Source organism: Erythrolamprus reginae, chromosome 2 (genome assembly GCF_031021105.1).
Source record: "Erythrolamprus reginae isolate rEryReg1 chromosome 2, rEryReg1.hap1, whole genome shotgun sequence".
In the NCBI taxonomy this organism is placed as follows: Eukaryota; Metazoa; Chordata; class Lepidosauria; order Squamata; family Dipsadidae; genus Erythrolamprus; species Erythrolamprus reginae.
In genome coordinates this window covers 296,460,368-296,476,137 of record NC_091951.1, presented here as the reverse complement: position 1 = coordinate 296,476,137, position 15,770 = coordinate 296,460,368, and the positions used below count along the sequence as shown (strand labels likewise).

Genomic DNA, 15,770 nt, shown 5'->3' with positions numbered 1-15,770 from the left:
CGTCCCCCCTGCTTATCCCCTCTTATGCTGGCTATGCCCTTACCCTGGGCTTATTTTCAAGATAGGATTTATATTAGGCCCACCCCCCCAAAAAATCAAACTAGGGCTTGTTTTTAGATTGAGTCTTACTTTCAGGGAAACAATGTAGAAGATTTTATTGCCTACTTTTATTTTTTTATTTGGAGGAAACTTTCACCAAACTAATGACAAACTGGAACAAATAGATAAATTGGTGTATCTTGATAGAATATTTCCTAAAGGTAGAGAAATAGCTGGAGAAATTTTAAGAGATACAAATACTAGGTAAAAAGGTAACGGTAATAATATCTTTAGTGTTTTTATGTGATTTATGTTTCAATACTCTGTCAAAGCTTATCCAATAAACATAATCGCAAAGAAGGGTAGTTGTGGTGTTAAGGCAGTTGACTTTGGGTAGGGAATGAATTCTTGTTAAGAAAGGAATATTTGAATGCAATATAAACTGGTATCTAGAAGGAAATAATAAAAGAATAAAAAGGAGAGAGCAAGAATGGTGCTGAATGAAAAAAATGTGTGTTCAAATTACAAAATGGTTGAGAAAAAGGTGAATATTGAAGTCTTTAAAGAAAAAATGCAGTGTATAACTTAGCTAGTGCAGGGACACGGTAGAAAGATTGTTTCCAAGGACAGGAAGGCATAAAAAGATAAAGAAAATGCTGGGGCAAACTAGATTTAGCAGTATTCCTTTTATTTTCTCTTACTGCATTCTTTGAGGGGTTTTTGTTGTTGCTGTTGTTTATTTCTTAGAAGTAGTCCTGAATGTATAACCGGTCACTTAGTGACCATTTTAACAGATCCCCCAAAACTACTTTACATTTCAGTCCCAAAGTTATAGATGCCGGTGCTCCCCATGGCCATTCACTCTTACAGCCAAGTTCTCTTCTGCCTATCTCCCCCATTCCCCCGCCCCCGCCATCCTTGCAGACCTTGGTCCCCCATCCCCCCCTTCTTATTTATTTTTCAAAAATCTGTAGAGCTTGGGTTAAGAAAGGGGAACAGGCTACTCCATTGATGGGTCGCGTGGTACAATTCTTGAGACTGCCATTTTTACGAGTAGCTGCATTGAATTATGGCCACCTGGAAAATGGCAGGTGTTTCCAGATTATATTGTGTAGCCCAGCAATGGAATAGCTTTTCTACGGCATCCCACAGCTACATTCTGCATGGAATTGTGAGCACCCAAAAAAGTTACCGTTTCTGGGATTGTGTCATGTAGCCCAGCAATGGAGTGGCCTGTCCTCCTTCCCTAACCCAAGCTCTAGAGATCATAGAAAGGTAAGTTCTCATTGGCTCATGCAGGGTGGGACCCATTGGATGGAAAGCATGCCCAAGCCCTGCGGGGACCGCATTGAGCAAGTAGCAGAGCACATGATGCTCCAGGAACTGGGGGAGGCCTTGGGAAATCTTAGGCAGGGCTTTTCCGCTTCCTAGGAAATTAACTTGGTTAATTCCAATTAACCATCCATGCATTTGTTTAACAACCAAATTAGGAAAACAGGAATGAGGGGTTGTAAATAACAAGATCACATGGGCTCTTGACTTAATGGCTCTCACAATTTCCTACCATAATGGGCATGCTCCATTATGCTTGCGAGTCAAGAACTACCTATGTACTTTTTTGGAGTAACATTGCTTACCTGAACAGGAAATGGCATACTTTTTATTAAAAAATCATAGTTTTTTTTCTTGTTAACGCAACAGTTTTCTTTGTTTCTGCTTAGAACTGAATTTGGATAGCAATAACTTCCCTGGAGTGAAGCTAAGGCCAAAGATATCCATGCGTTCATACGGAAGCAGAGAAGGATCAGTTTCCAGTCGATCAGGTGAATGCAGCCCTGTTCCCATGGGATCATTTCCCAGAAGAGGTTTTATGAACGGAAGTAGAGAAAGCACTGGTTATCTAGAAGAACTAGAGAAAGAAAGGTAATTTTTATTTCATATATAAATCTGAAACTTTAAATTAGTCTTATTGCCTGCCTGCCTCCCTCCCTCCCCCAGGAATGGATAGACCAGACAAAAATATTTATTTCTGGCATGTTGAAACAATTTTATTTATAATTTCCCCAAATTTGAAAATGTATGTTTCAAGCTATGTTAGTGTAGCTGATGGCAAATCTATAACAACCCTTTGGCAGGGTTGTTTGGAGCAACTTCCAGAAGGTCTGAAGGAAAGGAGAAGTTGGAAAACAGGAAATCCAGAGAGCTTTTGTTGGGGGTGAATGGGAAATGACACTCCAGAAAAGTTATTGTAGGCATACTCCACATTGGGTGAAGCTAACCTCCAAGAATGGGATGGCATTATTGCTTCAGCCAGTAAGGATTGAGTCTATCAAATTGTATATCCTCCTGCCTTAATTCCCTCTCTTTGACTCAGCGTGAATAGGATTCTTGTTCTCCTTCTCCCATTATTCAGCTGTGTTTTTCCACCACAAAGGTCAGTGATAGTGAACGTATGACACAGGTGGTACGCAGAGCTATATCGGAGGGCATGCTAGGCGTTGTCCTATGTCAGTTCCAGTGCGCATACGCACACTAGCCAGCTAATTTTTGGCCTTGGGGAAGGCCGTTTCACCTTCCGGGTGGAGGCTTTAGGGAAGCTTCCCTGAAGCCATGTAGTGCAAAAAACAGCACAATGGATAGAGTGGAAGTTCAGAAAAATTGATTTCCAGTTTGCCTGTTGTGCTGTTTTTCACACTCTGGGGGTTCAAGAAGCTTCCATAAAAGCTCCAGAGTGTGAAAAACATTACAATGGGAAAACTGGAAGTCCATTTTTCTGAACTTCCAGTTTGTCCATTTGGCCATTTCTTTACCGTCTGAGACTTCAATGAAGCTTGTGTGCATTTGCCGGAATGTGGGGGGAATGGTGCATATCGTCAGGGGATAGTGCAGGGGGGTTGCGCATGCATGGGGGGGGAGGAAATGGGTGTGGGAAGGTGGGTATGTGCTAGCACACACACCACACAACCTTTTGGCATGCAAACCAAAAGAGGTTCATCATTACTGACATAAGTCACCGAGTTTTGCACAGTGAGTTCTCTCCTGTTGACTTGATTTCATTGAAGGCACTGGGTCAAGCATGGTGAGGCTTCGGCTCTTCCCTCTTGCCAGGGCTTGAGTCAAGGACCATTGCTGACCGGGGTGGGGATTCCCTCAGGAACTTACTGCTCCATTCTTCCGCCTCTATGAGGCTTGGCGACCTAGGCTAGACATTTCTAATGCTTGCTGTCTCTGATCAGGATCGACTCTCACTGGAGCTGTCGAGTGACAGCATGGACTTGAGTTATTGCCACAAAAGCCATCATGGTTGAGCAGCCTGCTGTTGTCTATTCTCCGGCAGAGGGCCTTTGTCCCCTCAGGCCGGTATTTCCCACCCGTATTTTGGCCATCTATTTTGCCGCCAGGCTCTGCTCATCATTGGCTTCACAAGAGGAGGAACGCTCCTGGATTAAGCCAGTCTGCCTTGTGTCCATTTAATAATTGGAGAGATCAAAATAAAACTGACCACCATTTTCATTTTGTCATTTTGTGAGGTGACATCATTCTGTGGGATGGTGGCTATCTTGATTATATCAGTTGCCATTTTACACTGGCCTTGATAGTATGCTCATTCGGGCAGACATTTTGAACAAGGCATCAGCCATTTTAAGCCTATCCACACCCATTGAGTGTAGCAGTAGCCATTTTGTGACAAGACTGCACCCATTTCTAATGGCCTGGACTGTTTTTTGACTTGTCATTCTGCCAAATTTCCCTATGGCCTAGGACTGGTGGACACTGGCAAAGGCAAGCACAATATCTGCTTTACCATGAGCTGGAATAACCTGCCTTCGGCCTTGGACCACGAGGTCTCCCTGGACATGTCCAGGTCATCCACTCATAGGGAGAGGGCACACCAACAGCACTGCTTTGCTTCTCTCAATCCTCCCAAGGTCTCCAGGATGACCCGGAGGAATGAAAGTCGCTGGACTAAGGCACTGGCCAAAATTTGTGTCAAATTCAGCCACAAAGACCAGGAACCTCCTCATGCTCCATCAAGTGGCGCTGACTCTGCAGCCAAGAGTGACCAGGATGTAGACCAAGCTGAGATGGCCTCCCTTCAACCCTTGGAGACCATGTCTTGGACAGTCGAGATCTAACTATCATGGACTATGACGTGTGGGAGGCTCCTCCCTGTCACAAGATATCAGGGGCTTCAGCTTCTCAGGCTACTGCTACCTTTACTCCAACAGCTGCCAGGCTTTGACCCCATCACCAATAGCAATGCTTGACTCCAATTTTCAGGCATGGATAGCTGCTGCTAAAACAAGGTATTGATTGAGGCAGTTCTTAGGGCAGTGGTTCTCAACATTTCTAATGCTGCGATCCTTTAATACAGTTCATCATGTTGTTGTGTCCCCATCATGTTGAGAGGGAGAGAGGCTGTGCAATTGGACTGTGGACACACACCATAAGTGGTGCCTGGCATCCACCCCTTTGAAAGGTCAACAGCTGATTGGAGAGGTCTTGGAAATTGGAGTTCCCTAATTGGAACTTTGAGGAATACTTTGCCTTGGACTCTGATTTAACCTTATTCAGCCACTTGGAAAATTTTTTGCTCCTGGTGCTCACAGGAGGACTAGTCTCCCTTTGAGCTGTCCATCACCAACATCCTCGAACTCTTGCAGCATGGACAAGGGTCTTTCCCCCCAACATGCTTTGCCATCAGGTGGTGGCGCTCTTTTCTGTTTTGTCCTGCGGTTTTCTGGACTCCTTATCCAGGTTCTTGAAAGGGGCTGTGAATTTGTGTTCTCCTGTCATCCATCGGAACCCAACCTAGGACCTCTCAAATGTTCTCTCGACAGAAACAGGTGCCCCCATGAGCCCTTGAGGACCATTTTGCATTCCTGGTGGCAATTACCTGCACTCACAGAATTATGAGCTTGCTGCTTTGGGATTTCTATATATTTCATTGTGATTGAAAGATCCTCCAACTGGACCCCACATTTGTCCCAAAAATAAACAATTATTTTCACAGCGCCCAGAAAATTGTCCACAATTTTTGCTGCTATCCTTCACATGTTTTAGGAAGACAGTGGCACAACCTTGATGTTAGAAGAGCCCTGAAGATCTACCTCAAGTGCACTTCCACCTTGCACAGAACAGAGGCATGTTTGTCTCTTTTCAACCTTTGGGGCAAAAGGTATCCTCCTCCACCATGGACCGCTAGCTGTGAAGCTTAAGAGCAAAAGCTTATGATCTGCGCTCCTTGCTGCATTGTTATTTTCTTATTTGTTTTTGCATTTGGGAGCTACACGCCCAATCTGTTCATGGTCCTTCATCAAAAAGGGGAGAATTAAGGCAGGAGGATGAAGATATTGGCAGAGTCAGTTCTCATTGGCTAAAAGGAATGCAACTACAATCTTGGAGGTTAGCTCCATATTACAAAAACCAATGCCCCTTTTCTGAATTTTTCACATGCTGAATAAGTATGAATATTATGTATTGTTGAAATTTTGAGCAGCTGTGAAACATCTAGTTTCTTACACTTGAAAGATAACAAGTTAATATGACAATATTAACAATTTGAAAGGTAGCCTTTTCTAATTTTTAAATGTATTCCTTAACTATATGTTTGATATTGTTAAGGTAACAACAAATCAGAATGTATCAATCCAAATAAATATACAGCACTATGAAGGGAACCTCAAATCAAGCATAGTACAAGATGAGAAAAAAATTAGTTAAGATGAGAATGCGATAAGCGTAAGTAATAAAATATTGGATTTGGATTGAAGTGAGGGTACATTTAAATCTGTAATCAACACTATGAACCTCACTGGCTCATCCATAATCATGGATGATTATGAAAATGAAAAATGATTCACATTACATGTTATATATTGGCTAATGTAGAATAATAAAATACTTGTTTCTTCATTTCTAGATCTCTTTTGCTTGCTGAGCTTGAAAAGGAAGAAAAAGAAAAAGACTGGTATTATGCTCAGCTTCAGAATTTGACTAAAAGGATAGATAGTCTTCCTCTTACTGAAAATGTAAGTGTTAACATGTGATAAGTATTATTTAAATCAAAATATACCGGTTAAAATATGTCATTTTTTCAGATTTTTTGAGGACAAGGTTAAGGTATACAAAAATACATTGAGAATATTTTTTTAAGACTTCATATGTTTCTAGATTTTCTCAGTCTTTCCGTGTATCTGTGTATGTCATATTGGGAAAATGACATTAATTAACCTTAACCTTTATAAACATTAGATTCGCATAATTAAATCTCTTTAGTTTATTATGGAATATTAGCGTTATTCTTAATTGGGATTATTGTATTTCCTATGTTTTTAGTTTTCATTGCAGACTGACATGAACAGACGGCAATTGGAATATGAAGCAAGACAGATCAGAGCTGCCATGGAAGAACAACTTGGTACCTGTCAGGACATGGAGAAGAGAGCACAGGTAATCACTTCTCCACATCAATTCAGTAACAATTTAGCAACAAAGATGTACCTGTTTTTTGTGCATTTAAAGCTGTTTGAGAAAGTGCCTTTGTTTTCAGATAATATGTTTAATAATTATGCAGTAAGCCTAACAGTTCAAAAAACTGAGAACAGAAACAGTGGTATTGAATACAATATAGTATTGACATAGTATGAACTGAGTGCACAATTTCACTCAAAGAAAAGTAAATGCATTGCTTATTTGTCTTCATGCATCTGTTTCCAAAGTTTTACAATCTTTCTCTGCTTAGTACTTTTGTCGATCTGTTCCCTGCCATTCCTTTTCTCACTCTTCTTATCAAAGAGAGATCAACCAGGAGACAGAAGTTCTCTCTTATGTGTACAGTAAGAGAGATCAAGGAATCAATGGATTTCTTAGTCTAAATGCTTATTTTCTTTCATATGGAAGAATGACTGGATTGACCCCCAAAAATGAATCTATAGACCGAGTGAACATAAGTCCTTCTCTTTTGGGGAAAGGTTAAGTCTCAAAAAGAATCCTGAATGTTGTTATCTGTATCTAAAAAGATGTGATAATTGAGGTCAGTTCTTTTTAAGTAGTTAAAAGGCATTATAGACTCAAATATAATACTGTATAGCAGTACAGCACAATGTAGTATCAGTAATCTTTCAGCAATAAAAAATAAAAAAGGATATTATTAGAGTCTTCTGTCAAATAATTCTACGCAGATTCCTATGCTTAGCAAAAAAAAGAATGACTTAATCATATTAGACAATTTGAAACAGGTCATTTTAAAGTATATTTTTGAATCATCAGTAGTTTGCTTCACATGGATTGTAAAAGAACACTGGATTATGAAAGGACTGCAGATGTACTTAAGATCTGATCTTCTAATATGTTGTTCATATTGTTATTAAGCTACCAAGAAAAAAATCTAAGAAGATCTAATAAAGATTTAGGCTCTTATGGCTGTTCTATAATGTAGTATATATTTATTTCACAATATGCCCCTTTAGTCCTTCAACAAATGGTTGTTTGTATCAAGAAATGAAGGGATAGACTCTGTTGATCTTTCTACAAGCCCCTCCAGCTAGGTGCTGAAACTGAACTCTTCACCTCTGCCCTCCAATCCTGATACTTTTAATCACTTACTTTGCTAAATTTACTGCATTCTTGGAAAGAGGGTGACAAAAATCTGTAAATTATCTTGATGAGTCTCTGCCAAGCTGAAGAATAGAGGAAAGGAAGCCAAGAAAATCCTCCTACAGCTTATTTGCCTTGAGGCACTGGAAAAAAAGTCCATCTCTTTAAAAAAAAATCTAAAGTACAAATGTGGGAAGCAGAAGCTGGGTCCTAAAGGTAATCAGATAGGCATAAAAAAAATCTTGGAAACCTTTGGGGGGGGGGATTAAGAAGTCTGTTCTTCCCAGTTGTTTTGTTTGTTGTTACAAAGAAATGTTGGTTTCTGGAGGAGGCTAACCCTAACCCAGCCCACAAACTGACTTCACTAGCCAAGCATGAAGACTTGTCTGGAAGCTTCTCTGGTATTGGAATCCAGCAGTAAGTCTTAATTGAACTGGGTTCTTCTTCCCTGTTGGGTTGGGTTTGGCTTTGCCAAGCTTTTTGCTGTTTGTCTGCCTCACGTGTGTACTCAACTGGGTGACCTGCCCCTCAGGGCCTCCCTCACCCATGAATTACTTCATGCTTTCGTGACGACCCTTGCATTTGTTTAATAGTGGCATCAAGGAGAGCACAGGATAGGGGTCATTAAACAAGGCTGTCTAACTTAACAGTTGTCACTACTTCCCTCCATAATGGGCCAAGTGGCATAGTGGGTAGAGTGCAGTATTGCAGGCCACTAAAGCTGACTACTAGATCTGCAGGTTAGCGATTTAAATCTCATCACCGGCTCAAGGTTGACTCATCCTTCCATCCTTCTTAGGTGGGTAAAACGAGGACCCGGATTGTGGGGGCAATATGCTGGCTCTGTTAAAAAGTGCTATTGCTAACATGTTGTAAGCCGCCCTGAATCTAAGGAGAAGGACGGCATAAAAAATTGAATGAATGAATGAATGAATGAATGAATGAATGAATGAATGAATGAATGAATGAATGGCTCTATTATGGATCAAATACGTCTTGTTTATCTTCAACACATTTTGTGTGAAACATTCTTTCCTATTTCTGGTAATAATAATAAAAAAAATGAAATAATAATAATAATAATAATAATAATAATAATAATAATATATTAGATTTGTATGCCACCCCTCTGCGCAGACTAGGGGCGACTCACAACAACAATAGTACAATATAGCAAACCTAATATTTAAAAAACATCTAAAACCCATCATTAAAACCATACAACACAAGCATACCATACATAAAACTATATAAGCCTGGGGCGGGGGATATCTCAACTCCCCCCATGCCTGGCGATATAGATGGGTCTTAAACAATTTAGAAGGGCCTTGTGGAAGATTCATGTTGTATCAATTAATTTTATAAATTGACAATTTTAATGAGCAATTATAATTCAATGAAATGTTATTTAATTCTTGTCATGTTTCTGTCATTTGGGGATAAAAATATTTGTAGGATTAATTTTAGCTGGAAATAAGAGACCTTATATCGTGAGAAAAGAACATTTGAATCTTGATTTGACTATTTTTAAGGTGTTTTCCTAATGATGCTTCACCTTCTCTATTACCATGATGTCCTCCTGCTTCTCTGGAAGATTGTCTTAATTCAGAATTAGCTTCCATTCTATTTATCTATACAGTGTTCCCTCGATTTTCGCGGGTTCGAACTTCGCGGAAAGTCTATACCATGGTTTTTCAAAAATATTAATTAAAAATACTTTGCGGGTTTTTCCCCTATACCACAGTTTTTCCCACCCGATGACGTCATATGTCATCGCCAAACTTTCGTCTGCCTTTAATAAATATTTTTTTAAATAAACTTTAATAAATAAACATGGTGAGTAATAATCTGAATGGTTGCTAAGGGAATGGGAAATTGCAATTTAGGGGTTTAAAGTGTTAAGGGAAGGCTTATGATACTGTTCATAGCCAAAAATAGTGTATTTACTTTCGCATCTCTACTTCACGGAAATTCGACTTTCGCGGGCAGTCTCGGAACGGATCCCCTGCGAAAAGCGAGGGAACACTGTATATATAAAAGCGAAAACCACTCACACATTAATCATGAAATCTCTAGAACTTTAAAGCATACAAACTTGAAATTTGCCACATATGTTCTTCTTGGCTTCTAGGTGCTTACTAAGAAGGGATTTTTCAAAATGACCATTGCAGTATTTCTTATTATTAACAGACTCTGATGCTAAAGAGTTCTACTTCCCCCTCCCCACCTGAAAAGAAATCTTATTTAAATGCAGAACACAAGCAGAGGAGTTTCAGTTTCACTTTTGCTTTCACAGCAGCAATCAGCTTTACTACAGAACAGTTGAGCTAAGCCATGCACAGACTCCTTCCTGTCTCCTTGCTCACCAGCAAATACTGTTTGAGTTTCCAAACATCCTTCAACATTCTAACACACTAACAGAACATTAGCCAGATGAATACCAATGGATACTGGTAGGCAGAGACAGATTTTGTCCCCTTATTTTCCTCCTCAGCTCAGATGAATCTGTTCCTTCTACTGTAACACCAGTTAAAGGGAAAACAGTCAAAAAACACTGGAAAGGATTTACAGATGCAATTAGGAAAACACAAATAAGGGAAGCTGCTTGTTTCTCCTAGGGCCGGTTCTATGTGGCATGCTCCAGAGTCAGTTCACTTGACAGCCTGGTCATCTCTAGCCAGAAAGCAAAATCAGGAATGTTGTTTACAGGGAGGTCCTGAGCAATTCATCTGAGAAATTAATTGAATGTCTATGCTATGCAAATAATGTCTTCATCTATAACAGAAACCTCCATCACAGTCCAAATAATGCAGTCCATTTTTAAACTATTCATTAATTTTCAAGCTCTAAATGTCAATTTATCAAGCCCCATCACATAGTTTCATAGCAAAGCATGGGTATCAGCTAGTAGCAATATATTCACTTCGAAACAAGCTAGGTAGCAAACAAATTTAATAAATAAATAAATATTATGAGTCAAGCTTTATACTATATGAAGCTTTTATATTGTCAGTTTCATATCTAATTTTTAAAGGGGAAATAATAAGTAATAGTTTTTAAACTTCATATTGTTTCAGGTGCGAGTAGCTAGAATTCAACAAATTGAGAAAGATATTCTACGTATAAGACAACTATTGCAATCCCAGGTTGCTGAGCCAGAGGTTAGTGGGTTTTTCCCCCCTACTTATTCAGACATCAATGGGATTAAAAGAAACAATCGGAATTAACAGATTGTTGAGCATGTTCAATAGAAATAACTAGTAACCTATGCCAGTCTTTTAGTTCTGGCTAAACTGCAGCTGAGTAATATTATGATGGTAATAAAAAAATGTCAAAATGCCTCATCTTGAGCTCAAAATAATCCTGTTTTGAATTTGAAGCAACTGTTTTAACTGATATTGTTTTGTCTATTTTAAAAGTGTTCTAAGTGCAAAACTGCCCCATTTTAGACTTTTAAAACATTTTTTGAGCTCAAAAGATAAACAGTTGAAATTTGTTTTGGGTTTGAAATGTTTTGCATACCAGTATTACATTGTTTCAATCACACAAGAGGTTTATTTAAAGTGTGTATGTCCTATTTTCTTCTTTAATATGATATATAATGTACAACTAATAGCATGATCCTCCAATTACATAAAGCATCAATAGCCGTATTAAAAAATTCCCTCTGACTTAAAACAACATGCAGACAGTCCCAATTGTAGTAATTAGGCCAGGACATCACACCTCTCATGCCATATGCATATTTTATTCTGGATATTTTTAAAAATCACCAATATCAATATTTACTTGATGATTAGTACAGTGGATATATGTAGCATCCAGCAAATGTTCCATGCCCTGTATTGACAAAAGTTAAAAATATTAATTTTATTTTTAAGGCCATACATTATTTGGCTCTCAATTATAGCTCAGAGCCATGGATTTTCTAGTAGAACCTACTAGTGATCTCCCACTGCTGAGAGTTATTTGTTGAGCAATGAATCTAATAAATAAATACCTAAAATATATTAAGAGCAGGAAATACACAAGTTTATAATTGTTGAGACTTCATTGTAAAATTCTGCACAAAGAATTGTACTTCCATGTAAAAGTCATTCCTTTTAAAGTTATATTTCTGGGCTCCATAAATTAAAATTAATTGACAACGGTAAAACTTTCATGGCATTTCATTCCTTTGAAACCAGGTATTGTCTGCTTTAAAACTGGAGAACCCATTTTATTCTAATAGTTAGTAGAAGATTCTACCTAGGAAAAGAAGAAAAAGGAGAAGGAATAGTACTATATGAAGTCTAGATTTATCATTTTGGTATAGTAGTATCAAGATATTTATCAGAAAGATAAAGTTAAAAGGAAGAATGCTTCTGGCCCGATAAATCTGATTTTATCAAGGATGGGAGTTGTAATTCCATACAATTACTGAATCTATTATTGACTACAGTTTGGTTTAAAATGAGGAACAACTTTTATCTGCAAAATATAACAAGGGATAATATCTATTTTATCCTAGTAGAGAAAAATTAAATTTTACTATTGGAAGGAACCAACATTTTTTAACAGTAAAGAACATTCTTTTATGATAAACCAAGCAAAACAGCAATGAGATGTTTTTAAAACATCAGAATAGCTATAACTAAACAAGGGTGCCAGGTTATGATAAATTCAACACAAAAACACAGTTGACTCACGTGAATCAACTTCTGTGTAAGTTCAAAGGTGTGTATACTTCAAGAGTAGATAACAGCTTGACTTAGAGCTGTATATGTGGTAATTCCTAACCTAATTTATACACCAGAATAGAGCCAAAGGAGAAAAAAAAGAAGAGGAAAGTAAGAACAAAAGGGAAAGGAGATAAAAGACCAATATAACATAACATAGTTATACATAAGTAGCTTAAGAGGAGAACCTGGGTGTTTGTAGGAACATTGTGAAAACTGAATAAATTACTCACAAACGTTTAAAGAGGAAAAGATCTAAATATCTTTCCCTGTCTATCAAAATAAGAAAAGATGGAGGGATAAGTATGTGGAGGAAGGACCTCATAATAATCGGTATGAGCCCTTTCTTCCTTTTTACTTTTTTCATGGGATTTTGGTGCAAGCAAATTAGCAGGACTGCATTTCTGCTCCAGCTAATGAAAGCGAAACTTTTTTTTTTATTTGGATGCAGATGTTTTGGGAGGAGATTCTCCTTAGTGTTCACCAGGGAGGAAGAAAGGGAACAGTATGAAAAAGGCAGAAATACTGGAATTAGAGTGAACAAAATCCTACTGTGGTGATACTTATGGGCCAGGGAAAGGATACAGCATTTCCTTGATGGTACTGAAGAAGAACACAACTGCAAAATTTGGAATCCAGCAGTAGAATAAGAGCTAGAAACAACAATTAAGCCCAGCAGCTTTCCTTCCTCCCAGGAAAACACTGCAAAAAAATCGCAATGGCAACTTAAGCCAGAGACTTGGCTGAAAAGTTTGGGAAATGCCAGCCAGCAACCAGGTTACCCAAATCTGGAATGATTAGGATGAGGTGAACAGTTGCATTCCATGGCAGGAAAAGCAGCCAAGGACAGGTGGTTAACTTAAATCTTAGAAAATATTGGCAATTGAAGCCTGATTACAAAAGAAAAGAGGAAGAAGTAAGGGAGAGGCTTTGCATAAATTTATAGAAACCTATAGAAATGTTGTACATGGACATAAGATATAGAAATGTAAGATATAGAAGTACATGAAACACCCCCCCCCCAGGGATTGCTATTTTTTAGCAATAAAAAAAGAAAACATGGAAATAAAGTACAACTATTGGAGTAAGTGTATATCCTCCCTCCCTCCCTCCCTCTCTCTCTCTCCAATAAATCCTTGCATCAAAAGAAGATAAAATCCACTTATCTGTGGTCTGTACCATTTCCCCTAAATAATCTATAACTGAGTGCAAAATTTAAACAAAATAGGACAAGAAAGTATCAATAATGGCAACAATAACACAAAAGGAAGGTGGGGAAGAAAAGGTGAGACCTTTAAAAGAAGATAAGTGAAAATACAGGAAAACGTGCAGGAATATTCAAAAATAAACATAACAGTGATCAGATAGAGGCAAATAAGGTTAAAAGGGAATGGAATGATTACTGATATCCTTCAGAAACGGTCATAACATGCGAAAATAATTTGTGATTGAAAATCCTTCTTTAGCAACCACAATCAGGATCAGCAATTTGGTCATTAAGTGAGACATCATATGACCATGACTGTGTTCATGATTTTATTTCAGCTTTTCCTTTTCCCCAACTCTCTTGCCCTTTGGAATGCTCACCTGGGACAATTAACAAGAAGGGAATTGATGTTGTCTTTACATTCATTGGAGGGAATGGGATTACAAGAGAGTAAACAGGCAGACAGTGTAGAATATACATTGAAAGGATTGTGCGTGCATCATTTGCCTAGCATGCTTGGGGCTGGGGATCTTTTAAAATCCTGTATTATAGAGCTGTCTCCATAAAATATGCATAAATTGCTCTGAGCAGTAAAATGGTACTGTATGCTGTTCTATATTCAGTCATTTTTTTAACAAAAATAATGTTGCTTTTATAAGTAAAGAACCTATAAACTTTTTATTTATAAATTTGGGGGGAGGGTTCGGGGGAAATGGATAGTTTTATATGTCTAGTTGGAAATTAAACTAGGGACAATGCATTCTTTGCTGTTAAAATGGATGCTTCAATATAGGTCATCCTATAACTGAAACGTTAAAAAATGTTTTTTAAGCTGAAGTTCTGTGTATATTTTCATGCAAATATTTATTTGTGTTATATTTATTGCTTTAGTGGTAGCCTCCAGTAAATGCGTAGATCATGTGACAAAGCAGCTTGTTCTAATTCTGTTACATTTCTGAAAGTGATGTGAGCACAGCTGGTGGAAGATGGTGTCTTGTGTCTCACAGCAGATCCTTTGTCTTCTAGAGCTATAATCCTCAGAGGACATGCTTCACTTTCATTCTGCAGTTTTGCTTAGGCAGCCAGTCTCGAGTGCTAATTATTGAGGCTGGGGATTAGAAAATGCAAAGTGCACTTTAATGGCATGAAAAACTACAGCATTGATTTGTTCAGTTTTTAGAAGATTTTGCATGATGAAGTGTATTTGATCTCTATGCATAATGCCAGAAATTCTTGCATTAACAGAGAACAGCTCCAAGCAAGCATGGTGCAAGTACACATGAATCTGAAAGGCAAAATGAATGTCAAGGAGCAGCTGAAATCATTGCGGCAACTGCTGGCAGTAGCCAGGTAAGGCTATACATTTTGCTTAAAAATACGGTCGTCTTGTACGCTAGCGGTAGTAATTCTCTAATAGCAACTGTACCTGCGTGAATTAATTTCATTTTTGCTAAACCAGAAAGCTAGCGTCCCACTGGAAGAGATGAGCGCTCATTAATCTTTTTCTAAAGTGAAATATTTTAACATTCCACATTGTAATAGAATAATTCTTCTTCAAATAGCTGTTACGTATACATTTGAATGAAAAGGAATAAATGTATCTTTCAGTTTGGCTTGTCATTATAAATATGGATATGTTAGTCAAAAGAATATTCTTTTCAATTGTGGAACAATTTTGAAATAGTTTTGTTTTTCTCAAAAGGTGGAAATTTGTAAACCAAATAATTTTATCATTCTGGGGAAATGTTGAAAGGAGATATATTATTTTAAAATGCTTCCTGTGTTTTACGCTGTATTTTGGATTTAGTCCAGCTCTAGCTATATAAAGGGCAGGGATTATCTAATTTAATATAAATCTGCATTTTGCTTTCAAGAGTCCTTGACAACATGCTTTGGAATCTCTACATTAATATATAATATATATACTGTAATTATTATAATTGGCTTTTATAAATCAATGTTTATAAATCTGTAAAATAGTTTAAATCCCTTTATATACAAATATATACCTAGAGTTGATTTTATGTAATGCTACTAAGACTTCCTAGTATTATGTACCAGATATGGCTAAAACATATTTTTAATTTTATTCTTTTTCTCCCCTGTTTTGGAACAACAAATATCCATTGCTAAATCCTAATGAAAACTTATTTTAAAAGTTTTTTTAAAAAGTCAGGAGGACATATTAGTATAAATAAAAACAAAGG

At 37.7% G+C, this 15,770-nt stretch overlaps 1 protein-coding gene across 7 annotated transcripts in view; it reads left to right on the top strand.

The window, feature by feature from the left end:
- The window catches only part of APC (APC regulator of WNT signaling pathway), an 87,736-nt gene that overhangs the window by 38,342 nt on the left and 33,624 nt on the right, over window positions 1–15,770 (top strand). For 4 of the 7 annotated variants that reach the window (XM_070742918.1, XM_070742924.1, XM_070742919.1 and 1 more), the window contains 5 exons: window positions 1,761–1,962; window positions 5,963–6,071; window positions 6,379–6,492; window positions 10,716–10,799; window positions 14,809–14,913. In XM_070742918.1, the coding sequence (XP_070599019.1) occupies window positions 1,761–1,962; window positions 5,963–6,071; window positions 6,379–6,492; window positions 10,716–10,799; window positions 14,809–14,913 (614 nt within the window). The remainder of the gene's footprint in view (window positions 1–1,760; window positions 1,963–5,962; window positions 6,072–6,378; window positions 6,493–10,715; window positions 10,800–14,808; window positions 14,914–15,770) is intronic. The other 3 variants (XM_070742921.1, XM_070742923.1, XM_070742922.1) reach the window with 3 other exon arrangements.